A 13,534-nucleotide genomic window follows, 5' to 3' on the forward strand; every position below is an offset into this window, starting at 1 on the left:
TGCCGCCCCTGTGGGTTCTGGTCCGACTTCACTTCCAAGAATCTTACGGCACCCAGGCCACGGTCTCTTCCGCCGATCACCGATCTGCCTGGCCGAAGCATTTCTTGTTGCTCTGTCTCAAGTTTAATGCGCTGCACATGCACGTTCCCCAGAAACATGCATAACCGATTAAAAACCGTCACAGACTTAATAAAGAGAGACATGCAAATAATACAGGGCACTCTACCTCCAGTCGCTATGGTTTATAATACCATTAACATTTTCATACTGATTTTCCCTGTTGTCAGACAGAATGATAAATATATCCTGATATTTGATAAAACTGGCATGCAAAATGCTTTCCGTATTTCAACTATAAAACATTAAAAAATTTAGAAACTTACTTTTAAAGTAAAATGAGGTCTTGATGACCAAACAGTTTGGAGGGTCAGTGGAGACAATTAGGTAAGTGAATTTTTATGGAACTCGAGAAAAAGTGTCTATAATGTTTGAACTGTAATTACATCAATAAATAAGAACATACAATATTTTTTACTTCACAAATTAACATCTTCGGTACATCAAAAGTGGAAACGGCGCTATTGGCATCCGGAGTGTTCCCAGAATGAAGCAATTTCCGAAAAAGCAGTCAAAAAATTTGTAACAGTAAAGAAACAGGTAAGTCAAGACGAAGTAATTCCAAAATAACCAGTACTAAACGAATTTATAGTTCTAATAATACAGACACAATATTCATATGACGTATATCTGACTGTGGAGCAGCTGATTTAAGAACCTCGCAGCGACAGGATAGAAAAACTTAGTCAGGCTTCGCGGATCTGTATACACACATAAAAATGTTTATCACCCCGGTTCCCAGAACTCCGACTGCCGGTGAGTTCCAGTCATTCCACCATTGAGGAGGTACACGCCTCGTGTTGTCTGTAGTTCAACCATGCCTAACCGGTCAATACCACGGTTCGATAGCGTCCGCATTTTTACTTTGTGCCAGGTAGGGCTCTCAACCAGAGAAGTGTCCAGGCGTCTCGGAGTGAACCAAAGCGATGTTGTTCGGACATGGGGGAGGTACAGAGACAGGAACTGTCGATGACATGCCTCGCTCCGGCCGCCCTAGGGCTACTACTGCAGTGGATGGCCGCTACCTACGGATTATGGCTCGGAGGCACGCTGACAGCAATGCCACCATGTTAAATAATGCTTTTCGTGCAGCCACAGGACATCGTGTTACGACTCAAACTGTACGCAATAGGCTGCATGATGCGCAACTTCACTCCCTACGTCCATGGCGACGTCCGTCTTTACAACCACGACACCGTGCAGCGCAGTACAGATGGGCTCAACAACATGCCGAATGGATCGCTCATGATTGGCATCACGTTCTCTTCACCGATGAGCGTCGCATATACCTCCAACCAGACAATTGTCGGAGACGCGTTTGGAGGCAATTCGATCAGGCTGAACGACTTAGACACACTGTCCAGCTAGCTCAGCAAGGTGGAGGTTCCCTGCTGTTTTGGGGTGGCATTATGTGGGGCCTACATACGCCGCTGGTGATCATGGAAAGCGCCGTAACGGCTGTACGATACGTGAATGCCATCGTCAGGCGAATAGTGCAACCATATCGGCAGCATAATGGCGAGGCATTCGTCTTCGTGGACGACAATTCTTCCCCATCGTGGACATCTTGTGAATGACTTCCTTCAAAAAAACATCGCTCGACTAGAGTACCCAGCATGTCCTCCAGACTTGAACCCTATCGAACATTTCTGGGATAAATTGAAAAGGGCAGTTTATGTACGACGTGATGCAACTACCACTCTGAGGGACCTACGCCGTTGAGGAGTGGGACAATCTGGAGCAACAGTGCTTTGATGAACTTGCGGGTAGTGTGCCACGACGAACACAGGCATGCATCAATGCAAGAGGACGTGCTACTGTGTATTAGAGGTACCGGTGTGTGCAGCAATCTGAACCACCACCTCTGAAGGTGTCGCTGTATGGTGGTACAAGATGCAATATGTGGTTTTCATGAGCAGTAAAAAGGGCGGAAATGATGTTTATGTTTATCTCTATTTCAATTTTCTGTACAGGTTCTGGGACTCTCGGAATCGAAGTGATAAAACTTTTTTTGTTGTGTGTATTTTAGCCTGGAATTTGGAAGAAGATCGAGAGCGAAGAATGGAATTGTTAGAGTTAGATCTACTGGAAAAGTGCCCACAGCTCTTCAGGTATGTACTTTAGAGCCGAGACTTTCTTGCTTCGCATGGTCATTCCTGCAGATCCCTAAATATTGACCATTACTCCTGAGACAACATGCATGGAGATCTTCAACGACGTCACCCAGGCAAGCGTGACGAAGTGGAAAAGAAATGACGTCACTTCTTTTGCACCCTTTTCTGAGCTGTATTTTCCCAGAAGGAGCCTCTGCAGAGATACATGTGTTCAGTCGGAATGGAGCTTTACCAATAAATCAGTTTCGAAAAAGTGACATACCTGATTTTTTCCCATGACCCTCAGTTTTATATGTTTTTACATTCTGTTATTGGGTGCCTTTAAAGTGCAGTTTATGTAGTATAAACTTAGACAGCCAGATGATGGAAGCTTGACTCCCAAAACGCTTTACTGTGGATTATGTTCCCAATATTAGTGGTTGAATGCTAAAATACTTGAAACGATAAACCAGTTGGCTAAATCGGTAGCTTATGTGGTTCCCTATCAATGGTTGTCTAAAATCACTTAAACTCTGTGCCCCACAATAAAAAAAAAGTCGTGTGACTAGGGCCTCCCGTCGGGTAGACCGTTCGGCGGGTGCAAGTCTTCCGATTTGATGCCACTTCGGTGACTTGCGCGTCGATGGGGATGAAATGATGATGATTAGGACAACACAACACCCAGTCCCTAAGCGGAGAAAATCAGGAATCGAACCCGGGCCCTTAGGATTGACATTCTGTCACACTGACCACTCAGCTACTGGGGGCGGACTATGCCCCATCAGTTAAATTCCATAAATTCATATGCAACGATGGGCCTCATCGATTACAACAATAATGCTGGAAACTGACCATTCCAGGAGTTTGGTCCCTGGGTTCGTTTGAGCTAAATGTGTCATGTTCCATGTATTAATACATAAGAAGAAACATTAATTCAGAGTACGTAGCTTATTGGAAAACGCACTTCGCAGAAATATCACAGTTTACAAGATCGACAGTAACAAAGTGTTTAGCATGTTGTTTCATAGTTGCCAATTTGATTTTGGCAGACAATTACAATAACCGCATGAATTGCAAGTCACACGACCTTGCCCAATGACACTTCACGCTGAACTGCTGCTGGTATCTCTCAAAAATGTGTATGTAGACATGCATCTCCCCTCCAGATCATATGATGTGAGGTCACGAAGTATGTACCAAGTAGAAGTAAGTTGCCTGGTGGAAAGAAGTATTTTCAATTTGTAATACATACAACAGAAAAAGAGATTGTCACTTACTAATTAAATCAAAGCGTACAAACAGCAACAATAGTACAGTCATCTATTCTATCCACAAACCGTTCTGCCATCTTAGAAAAATAAAGTAAATTTAATGCTTACGAAGTCTGTAAAACGTCATGTAAATGTCTCACCGAAAAGAATTTGTTGTTCTGATTCCAAAACTGCTCTTAGATTTCACGATGACAGTCGTATTTCCAAAGTTGTGGATAACAAAATGTCAAGATTAAGACGTGTAAATATTGTGTCGCTACTAATTCACCTGGTGTATTTGAAACCAGCTGTAGGTGTAAAACATTATCTGTTGTTCCCTAACATTAGTTTCGGCCTTCACGTTTGGACACATTGTTTAAATGGATTTTGATATTGCACAGTGGATCCCTTTGTCCATTCGTGATAGAGTTTTCTAACTAGCCAAAAAGTAGGTCTCTAACGAAACCTATTATCCTATCGTGATCTTTAGTTGTTATATATCCTCAATTTATTTTAGCAAAATACGGGTTAACGGATATCTCTGGCTTTAAAATTCGAAGTACTGATTTCTTATAGGATCTGAAAATAAAATTCCAGAAGGTTTGTTTAACATCTAAGGGATTAGCATATAGCCAGCAATATTGTGTTGATGTTATAAGCATGCGTATTGCAAAAAGAGAACTTACTTAATATCAGGTTAGATTAGAATGAAACAGTTTGTTTTAAGATGTTGCGATCATCTTTGCTCCTGTAATAGATAATCGATTACTTAAATTATGTGTCAAGCTACAGTATTAAATGAGTCTTTATGATCGTTTTATTCTTTCAGTTGAGGCCTAAGGAGCTCCTTCCAGTAATGGTATGGATTCACGGCGGTGGTTTCATGGAAGGCAGTGCCACAACCTATGAATATGGATATCTTATGGACTACGACGTAGTTGTTGCCGCTATTAACTATCGTCTTGGTCCGCTGGGTAAGAACTAGTATAGAATGAATTTTCCATAACGACAATAATCAAATGATTGTCGCTGAACATTGTCATTTGAAGTAGTCACATATATCACTGGCATAGGCAAATGATGGTATCGCCGGAAAGAGACACAGCAACCGTTGTAATTAATGTGCAGACAAACCGCCATAGGTGGAGTATTTTTTTACTTGTTCGACTAGTCCACCTCCTCAGACACAAGCATCTTGAAATATTCAGTATCCTGGTGGTAACATGTTGCAGGTTTCAAGCACCACTCGCCAACATCGCCAACGCAAAGTGGCGCGAATTGCAGGTGCAGCTCAGAGGAACTGGTCGTAGCAAGGGAAAATAGAGAGCGAGAGAAACGCAAGGAGGAAAACCGCGATGACGAATGATAATCTATGCCAGTCTCTTCAAAGACGTTTATCTGCAATGGAATAACAAGTAACAAATGTCGTTCGAAGTGGCTTTCACAGAAACAGATCATACCCTAACTAAATATACAGTACTTTAAGGAATAGCTAAGCAGAAAATTACCTAGAATATAAAGTATTAACTAACAATTTCACCGACTATTAGAATCATTTTAAAAGAGTGAGGTTAGTCTATGTGCAGCAGGCAATCAATAGAAATTTTAGATGGTGGCACAATAATGGAGACATATCGGGGTCTTTGACAAAAATGGGTACACCCTGGCGCAGTATCTTTAATTTCGTTGTTCAGAACGCTGTTGATGTCTGACAGACGATATTACCCACACTGTTTAAAGTTGACGACACTACCTTAGATACTACGCTTTCTGCAAACTATGAAATGAGACATTCAAGTTGTTGGATGGCCCACAGTAGTGCATTCCGAATCTCTCTAAGATAGTCAACAACTTCTGACATTCAAAGGAAGTTAGCTGCACTGTGCTAAGATAGTTTGTTATAAACAGATAATACAGTCGCGTACACCTTGGTTGAAACGTGACGTACACACCAAATGACGATATCAGTGTAAAACTCCAAACATTTCGGACTTTGTGATATCTTTGCGAAGAACAAAAGGAAAATAATACTGCACTTTACAGTATAACGTTAGTAACAGTTTTGGTCTATGTATGTGAACGTAAAACACACGCACAACAACTGTAAGTAATATTAGAATGTGGCGTAGTCAGCGAAATAAAAATATCAAATTTAAGGATATTTTATGTGACTGAGGAAATTAAAATATAGAGCAAACGGGAGAAACATATAGCACTAATTGTGCTAGAATACGAAAGACGCTACTCAACTACATGGCAAAATATGAAATAATGAGGTCTTTAAATGGATTTTTATATAATTTATTGATAGTCAACATGAAATACTTGGCGAAGCTGAACTGGAACTCTCCTAAGGTTAGGATAATCCTGAAGTGATGCAATCCATTACTATTCAGAATCCTATAAGTAATGTGGAAACTGAATTAGGGGCATTCGGTGGGTAATATAGGGAGCTGTGCTGCATGTCCATAATCGAGAATGCTTGTCTCTTTCCGAGCAGTCTGGCGTGTTACCAACGCACAAGAACGGTACACATGAAACTTTCTGGCAGATTAAAACGCTGTGCTACATTGGGACTCGAACCCAGAACATTTGTATTTCGCGGGCAAGTGGTCAGCCAACTGAGCTACTCACGCACGACTCCCGATCCCTCCTCACGGCACACAGTTTTTATCTGCCAGAAAGTTTCATGTCACCGCACATTCCGCTGCAGAGTCAAAAATTTATCCTGGAGACATTCTCCAGGCTGTGGCTAAGCCATGTCTCCGCAATATCTTTTATCCAGTAGTGCTAGCCCTGCAAGTTTCGCAGGAAAACTTCTGTGAAGTTTGGAAGGCAGGACGTAAAGCTGCCGGAAATTAAGCTGTGAGCACGGATCGTGAGTAGTGGTGGTTATACAAAACTATGTTGGTGACCGCATACGGAGTGGGTCACCTTCCTCACCCGAGTCTTTTTTATTGCACTGTCACGTATCCTTGGTACCATTGCAGGACTTCCTGCGATGCTGTGACGTCCGTTACCAAAAGAGTTTGATACATACCTTTTGCTACTCAGTCCATCAGATGTTATATTTTATCGGCTTCTGTCATATTGGGATCTACAGCATGGCATAGAGCCAAAACTTTCAGTATGTAAGACCATGTCGTTCCGTGAAAATGTTAGACCCCGTTCTCTGGTTGTTGTTCCGCTAAGGAGATTTGCTACAAATGTTTTGCTTAGTTCGGTCTGCAAACTGTCCCAGGTAACGAGCTTCTCCTCATGTCCTCGAACCATTTTTGGACCGTGCCGTGCAAGTAAAAGTACCCATTTACCCATCACATCACGTCGTCCCACCTATCTTTTCCATTATTTAGCCGGGTCCTGACCAACGTCCAACACTGATGGATGCTTGATATGCAGCTGAGTTGCTGTTGATTTGGAATCAATTTTATTCCTGAACATACTGATCTAAAAATGTTGTAGTCTCCCGTTTGTTTCTCGGTTTCCGTCTGTGTAGGCATTGACTTTTAGGTTGCCTAATTGCAGCCACGGTCATGCAAATGTTTTAAGTTCCCCAGGTCTCCACCAAAAAACATCACATCATGAAAAGCATGATCGTGCGGCATTATTCGTCAGGAGACATGTTTGTTGTTGTTTGGTTGCCTGGTGCTTCTTTTTCCTGTTTGACGCTGCTTCGGCGACTTGTGCATCGATGAAGATGAGATGAAATAGTTGGTACAACACCCCAGACCCCGTTCCTGAGCAAAAGAATTCTCCAAACGTGTCGGAAATTTAACCCAGAACCCTGCGATCTAGAGCCAATAACGCTAACGATTAGACCACGAGGTGCAAGGTGTCGCGTCATAATTACAACCTAGTTCAAAGCCGGTAGCAGGGTCGTCACTGAAGTACTTTACCAACGAAGGGTAGGCTTCAGACACGGCCAGATGATTCGGCTCATGTTTGGAGAGCTGCATCAAGTCAATCTCAGTACTGAAGACCACAACAACAACATTGGCAAGTTGATTTTGTACAGTCTAGAATGAAAGAAGTATTCTGGGTCAATACCCCCTCGTTTCTGAGAAAACCACCCCTAAATTTCACGAAGCACAATCGATACAGAATTAACGGTATCGATAAATAATTGAAAACTGAGCATTTCTTATCACATGTGGAATCCGCAAACGTATACAATATTTTCCTATAAATCGAAGGAAGAAACTCTTACCGGTGCCACTTACACTGAGACGAAAGAAGTCATGGGATACCTCCTAAGATTGTGCCGGACCTCATTTTTCCCGGCGTAGTGCAGCAACACGACATGGGAGGATTGAACAAGTCGTTGAAAGTCCCAAGCAGAAATATTGAGCCATGCTGGCTCTGTAGCCGTCCATAATTGAGAAAGTGTTGCCGGTGTATGATGCTGTGCACGAACTGACCTGTCGGGTATGTTCCACAAATGATCGATGGGACTCATATCGGTCCATCTGCGTGACCAGATCAATCTCTCGAACTGTCCAGAATGATCTTCAAACCAGTCGTGAACAATTGTGGCCCGGTGACACGGCCCATTTTCATCTATAAAAGTTCTATCATTGTTCTGAAGCCCATGAACAAGTGAAAATGACCTCCATTTAGCTGGTTCAATATACTCATATACAGGGCTATTACAAATGATTGAAGCGATTTCATAAATTCACTGTAGCTCCATTTATTGACATATGGTCACGACACATTATAGATACGTAGAAAAACTCATAAAGTTTTGTTCGGCTGAAGCCGCACTTCAGGTTTCTGCCGTCAGAGCGCTCGAGAGCGCAGTGAGACAAAATAGCGACAGGAGCCGAGGAGGGTATGTCGTGCTTGAAATGCACTCACATCAGTCAGTCATAACAGTGCAACGACACTTCAGGACGAAGTTCAACAAAGATCAACCAACTGCTAACTCCATTCGGCGATGGTATGCGCAGTTTAAAGCTTCTGTATGCCTCTGTAAGGGGAAATCAACGGTTCGGCCTGCAGTGAGCGAAGAAACGGTTGAAAGCGTGCGGGCAAGTTTCACGCGTAGCCTGCGGAAAATTGGCTCATGCCACAACTGGAGACCGACAGCGCCGACTTCATCTTTCAACAGGATGGTGCTCCACCGCACTTCCATCATGATGTTCGGAATTTCTTAAACAGGAGATTGGAAAACCGATGGATCAGTCTTGGTGGAGATCATGATCAGCAATTCATGTCATGGCCTCCACGCTCTCCCGACTTAACCCCATGCGATGTCTTTCTGTCGGGTTATGTGAAAGATTCAGTGTTTAAACCTCCTTTACCAAGAAACGTGCCAGAACTGCGAGCTCGCATCAACGATGCTTTCGGACTCATTGATGGGGACATGCTGCGCCGAGTGTGGGAGGAACTTGATTATCGGCTTGATGTCTGCCGAATCACTAAAGGGGCACATATCGAACATTTTTGAATGCCTAAAAAAACTTTTTGAGTTTTTGTATGTGTGTGCAAAGCATTGTGAAAATATCTCAAATAATAAAGTTATTGTAGAGCTGTGAAATCGCTTCAATCATTTGTAATAACCCCGTATTTCTTCCTGCAAAAAAGGCCAAGTCGGGGACAAGTTTGGATTAGAGGAACCCATAAGAGAGTGCCTGGTGAGTCTGAAATTATACAATGGGTCAGTTTCATCGAGGGATCCCTGTCAGTATTGGAAAGGGAAACAACAAGCAACTGATCATTAATTCGAGGGTTTTCCCAGAGATGGCTCACGTAAATGGCCTCAAAGCGCAAGCCAATCTCTGACTACCAAGGGTGAACCCTGAAACGACGGCAAAAAAGGTACTTTCGATATTAATGTCATACAATTGCATACCCCCAGAAAATATAGTCAGTGTAATACCATCTGGACACCATTATTATATTAATTTCATTGATCCTAAATTCAAGCGTTTTTTTGACATGGGCCTTGAGTTATACAAAAAAACTATTTCCAATGACCCTCGAATCATGAAACGACGCAGTCATGTTTTCGATTGATGAGGGTCAGCAACTGATAAAAAAAAAGGGGCACCCCGGGGTCCCAAGGTCGCGATGGCGGCGTCACTGTCCCGCCGAGATAATTTGTCCTTTTAGGACAATTATCTGAGCAAGCACCCACGCCAGCAAAAGGTTGCCCGACACGTGTTGATAACAGGATTTGTTTTAACCGGCTGTACCCGAATTTTAGTATATAAGGAGGGTGATTTGGAGCACAGCACATCATGTCCTCTGAACCGATAACGTCGACATCTACGAGCAGCAGCAGCAACACCACATTTGTAAGTACATTTCTGAATAATGGAGACGCTATATAATTTGGCCAAAGTAGCAGTATGTGGTCAACTGGAAAATGCATTAGATGCTTTAAAAGCAGAGGACCCCGTCCATTCCATGTTAACCCAGCCCGCACCAATATGAAGCCACTATCAGCTTGCACATTGACTGATTGACAACTTGGATCCATGGCTACGTTGGATCAGCGCCACACTTCAAACTCTAAAATCAGCTCTTACCAACCGAAATCGGAAAGCATGTGACCAGGCCACGGTTTTCTAATAGTTTAGGGTCCAATCATATGGTCAGGAGCCGAGGAGATGCACCGCAGGCGAAGTCGTGCAGTTATCAGAGGCACTGGCGTAGGTCGTCTGCTGCCGCAGACAATTAACGCAAAATTTCGCCGCAGTGTCCTAACGGATACATTCGTCGTACGTCCCACGTAGATTTCCACGGTCATTTCACGCAGTGTTGCTTGACTGTTAGCTCTGACAACCCTATCAAAACTCCGCTGCTCTCGGTCTTAACTGAAGGTCGTCGGCCTCTGCGTTGTCCGTGGTAAGAGGTAATGCCTGAAATTTGGTATTTTCGCCCACTCTTGACACTATGGATCTGTTAAAATGGAATTCTATAACGATATCCGATATGAGGTGTTCAATGTGTCTAGTTTCAAGTAGCATTCCGCGTTCAAAGTCTGTTAATTCCCGTTTTGACGCCATAATGACGTCGCAAACCTTTTCGCGTGAATCACCTTCAGGTCCGCCTTTTATACCTTGTGTAGCGATACTACCGCCATCAGTATATGCGCATATGGCTGTCCCGTGGCTTTTTGTGAACTCGGTGTAGTTATCCACATGGTAAAACCTGTTAAACGAAATCGCCACTGGCGTTTCGGTCAAGGCTTCTGTCTGCAAAACAGAGAACCTGTGCTCGAGTCCACAATGCGTTATGCAGTTCATTTATTTTTAATTTATATTTTTTTGCCGCATCGAAATTGATAGGAATGGGAAGGTTAATAATGTAAGTAAATGAATAATGAATAAAAACGTGAGAGGTAAACAAATTTATCAAACGACTTGGTTTAGCGAATATTTAAATTTGTGAACCTCGTTGTAAGAAAGCAATTTTGTGTAACATTGCTACGAGTATGAGCACTCAACGTACGTTAATGCATAAGGGAAAAAATGAACGATTGTTGTAATTGTAGTATACATATGTAGTATAAGTAAAATAACGATTTCGAAAGGGGCAGTACTGTATCACAGCGTATGGAAAATTGGTGCCTAATGTTTTTCTGTGCTTATAAGAAACTAATAATTAATTTGATCCTAGGGGTATAGAAGAGGTCAATCGTTTAAGTGACTTATGAAAAAATGTTTACATCAGTTTCCATAAATCTAGGAAAGTGAAAAATTCAACTTCAAAACATATCTTGGAAACAGTTTAAAACCGAATGCCCCTGATAACGTTTTTGACTGATATTGGATTCCTAAAGTGCATGAACAAATACCGTCACGTGTGACAGCATGCTAACAGATGAAGAGAGTCAGTCGACTCTCACTTTTTCATTATCCATCGATCTGGTCAATTTTGAGCCGATTTCACGTCATGAATTTTAGGGGTGCTGTTTTAAAAAACGGTGGGGTGTTGAAGCCAAAACGTGAGTATCTTAGAGTCTTTCATTTTATGTTACACTCAAGCGATGTGCCAAATATGTAGTGGCGGCTTGTTATCATCTACTAATGTGCTACAGCACCATGTAAAAATAGCACTAAAATTATGCTATTTCTCTTCGAATGTGGGACGGAAATCACACCAAAATTATGCCGCTTCTCTTAAATTGGTTGCTGGTGTGCATATAAAACGGACGAAATTATGATTTTTAGCAGTCTCTCCGCCATAGCTAGAAACCAGTGTTGACTGCTGAAATGATGGTCAGCTACATTATGATCAACTCAGAGGAGGAGCACAGCTGTTTTCTACTGCGAGTGCTCCTAAGCGATGTCATCCGTTGCGGCACCTATGACTGCTACATTGATCACAGCACCAGGTCAGTTTTGCATTGTGCACTGTGAGGAATTTTTGAGGAGAAGTAGGTGTGACCTCTTCTAAAGAAGAGGTGCGACGGGCGGTGGATGAGTGGCTGCCCATAAGACCAAAAGAAATTTATTACAGAGGAAGCAGTGCACTGTGTACGCGTTTGAGGAAGTGTGTTGAATGACAAGGAGACTATGTCGGAAAATGATACACTTGTGCTCCAGGGCTGCCAGCTTGTGTTCAATAAAAATATTTAAGGTTTTTATTTGAAACCCTCGCGCATGTTAGTGACTAGAACTGTATTCTAACACTAGTGCAACGAGAGGCACTAAGGGAGTTATTTCGATTATGCACACTTCTTTACGTTTAACTGAATAATTTTTTGTGGAAACAATATACAACCAGAAACCTTGATGCAACGACGGAGAATGGCATGGGAACTCCACTTGGCGGTGTTTACGTCGCTACATTCTCGGATACTCTCGATATTATAGCTAAAAGTTTCAACGCCAACCTTAACAAGCACCGTACGACTGTACTCGTCCTTCGGAAAGTTTTCACATTTCATTAAAAAGTACATCGTTCTGTTAAGGAAATACTTTTTAGCACTTAGTTTGATGTAAGAATTCGAATCAAGAACAACTGCCAACATGAGTCACTTAAAAGTAGATATCCTCGGTGTTGCGAAACAACTTAAACATTTACGAGAGGAAAGGATTCCGCTCCAGATTGTATACCAATCAAGTTCCTTTCAGAGTATGTTGATACAACAATTCCTCACTTAACAATCATATTCAACTGCCGGCTCGCAAGATCAGTACCCAAAGACTGGACAGTTGAACAAGTCACACCAATACCCAAGAAGGTAAACAAGAATAATCTGCGGAATTACTGACCCATATTACTAATGTTTATTTGCTGTAGGATATTGGAACATAAGCTGTGCTCGAAAAATTACGCATCACCTCGGAAAAAAAAGATTTATTGGCAAATAGCTAACTAGCTCTTTATTCTCAGAAGTAATGAGTGATATCGACAGGAGACGTCAAATTGATTCCACATTCCTTGATTTCCAGAAGTCTTTTCATAAAGGTCCTCACAAGCGACCTATACTCAAACTGCGTGTCTATGGTGTATCGTCTCAGTTGTGTGACTGGATTCGTAATTTCCTGACAGAAAGGCCACAGTTCGTAATAACTTACGGAAAGTCATCGAGTAAAACAGAAGTAATATGTGGCGTTTCCCAAGGCAGTGTTACAGACCTTCTGTTGTTCCTAATCTACGTAGATTTGGCAGAAAATCTGAGCAGCCCTCTTATTGTTAGCAGATAATGCTGTTATTTACCGTCATGTAAAGTCATCATACGATCAAATCGAATTGCAAAATGATTTAGACAGAACATCTGCACGGTGTAAATGTGGCAATTGGCTCTAAATCACATGGGTACTAAAAACAATGCGATAAGCTTCAGTTACACTACAAATCACGCAAATCTAAAGGCTGTAAACTCAATTAAAATACTTAGCAATTACAAATACGAATAACTCAAACTGGAACGATGACATAGATAATTTTGTGGGTAAAAGAACGGAAGACTGTGATTATTGGGAAAACACTTAGAAAATGTAATAGGTCTGCTGAACAGGTAGCTTACACTACGCTTGTCCTCGCTCTTCTGGAGTTTTGGTATACGATTTGGCATCAGCGTCAGATAGGATTGATGCAGGACATCGAAATAGTTGA

The 13,534-nt window shown here is 42.1% G+C and overlaps 1 protein-coding gene across 1 annotated transcript in view; it reads left to right on the top strand.

The window, feature by feature from the left end:
* The window catches only part of LOC124788914 (venom carboxylesterase-6-like), a 145,834-nt gene that overhangs the window by 36,274 nt on the left and 96,026 nt on the right, over positions 1 to 13,534 (top strand). The window contains exon 3 of the mRNA XM_047256197.1: positions 4,290 to 4,434. Within this exon, the coding sequence (XP_047112153.1) occupies positions 4,290 to 4,434 (145 nt within the window). The remainder of the gene's footprint in view (positions 1 to 4,289; positions 4,435 to 13,534) is intronic.

Source organism: Schistocerca piceifrons, chromosome 3 (genome assembly GCF_021461385.2).
Source record: "Schistocerca piceifrons isolate TAMUIC-IGC-003096 chromosome 3, iqSchPice1.1, whole genome shotgun sequence".
Lineage (NCBI taxonomy): Eukaryota > Metazoa > Arthropoda > Insecta > Orthoptera > Acrididae > Schistocerca > Schistocerca piceifrons.